This window comes from Apis dorsata, unplaced genomic scaffold (assembly GCF_000469605.1).
Source record: "Apis dorsata unplaced genomic scaffold, Apis dorsata 1.3 scaffold_176, whole genome shotgun sequence".
Lineage (NCBI taxonomy): Eukaryota > Metazoa > Arthropoda > Insecta > Hymenoptera > Apidae > Apis > Apis dorsata.
The window spans coordinates 804570-805883 of NW_006263463.1; the positions used below are offsets into that span (position 1 = coordinate 804570).

General features: G+C 31.0%; 1 protein-coding gene across 7 annotated transcripts in view; it reads right to left on the bottom strand.

The window, feature by feature from the left end:
• LOC102671848 (band 4.1-like protein 4A) overlaps positions 1 to 1314 on the bottom strand; it is a 67352-nt gene that overhangs the window by 17262 nt on the left and 48776 nt on the right. For all 7 annotated transcript variants that reach the window (XM_031509816.1, XM_031509815.1, XM_006614396.2 and 4 more), the window contains one exon: positions 774 to 871. In XM_031509816.1, coding sequence (XP_031365676.1) covers positions 774 to 871 — 98 coding nt within the window. The remainder of the gene's footprint in view (positions 1 to 773; positions 872 to 1314) is intronic.

Consider the following 1314-nt stretch of genomic DNA (forward strand, 5'->3'; position numbering starts at 1 on the left):
CATTTGATACTGAACGTTAATGCCGCAACGGTATTACCGGCTCCTCCCGCTTCTTCCGCGTCTACTAGGCTAACTTTCTTTGACCTTGAGAAGATTAATACCCCGGGATTTAATTAAAGCCACCAATTTTAATCATAACGTTCATTAGAACCGGTAATAATCTTCGTGTTCAACCGGCTGACGGAAGCCGCGTTGCGAAAAGAAATCGCGGGCGAGCATTAACTAACCATCTGATTGATTGCGCTCGTCATGCTCGCTTCCGCGATATACATTTGCATGATGCATTTCCTTCAAATTATAACTTTGCCTGTTTGAAAAATCTTGTCTACTGAAAAGAAAAAAAAAAAGAGAGAGAGAGAAAGAGAGAAACAAACGAGAATTTTTATTGTTTAAAAGATAAAGAAATAACTTATGATTATTTTGCAGCCTTATCGAATGAGATGATATCTTATATAGAACTGTAAATTTAGGAAAAAAAAGTTTTATGAAAAGTCTTAAGACTTCCGCTTATTATTTATGAATATAATGTAACTTTCTTCGTTGGTTTTACATTAGAAAGTAAACAATTATTAAAAGAAAAATATTAGGAAATTTTGTTATGTAATATTTTCTAACAAGGAACACACGGCTCATAAATAATAAATCATAAATATTAATTAATATATTATATTTATATGAATACTAATAAATCATGCATATGTATGGTACTCGTTAAAAAAAAATCTACATTATTATTTAAAAGTTATATTATAAAAAAAATGTTATATTCTTACATTGCACGACGTAAGCTCCTAATTCTGCGGCCAAGTCGAAAGACACGGGAAGTCTTCCTTGCAGAATGTCCTGTTTCACTTGTAGGAAAAACTGATACCTATGAATCAAAAGAAAAAGAAATTATTATTTTTATCGTACAAATGAGAAAGGAGAATAAAAAATATACCTTTTTCTTCGAATAAATTAGTTAGACAATTTCCTATAATTTTATTTCTTTTTTGACAATGAACAAAATTCAATGGTGCAATAAAAAAAAAAAAACAATTTAATATTGAATAAACTTTACAATAGTTCTTTCATTCTTCTCTTCATCCTGAAAGAAACATAAAAAAAAAAGAAAAAAAAACGTTTATTGCATGTATTTCATGAATATGGTTAATGACATGTGACACAGGTGAAAACAAGAAAAAACAGCGAAGCGAAAAGAGCGTATCGAAAGGAGGGAAGCAAAAGTGGGAGCAGAAGAAGAAGGAGGAGAAAAAGAAGAAGAGCAGAGGGGAAATAAAAAAAGAAAAAAGTTACGACTGGGGTCAACTTGCG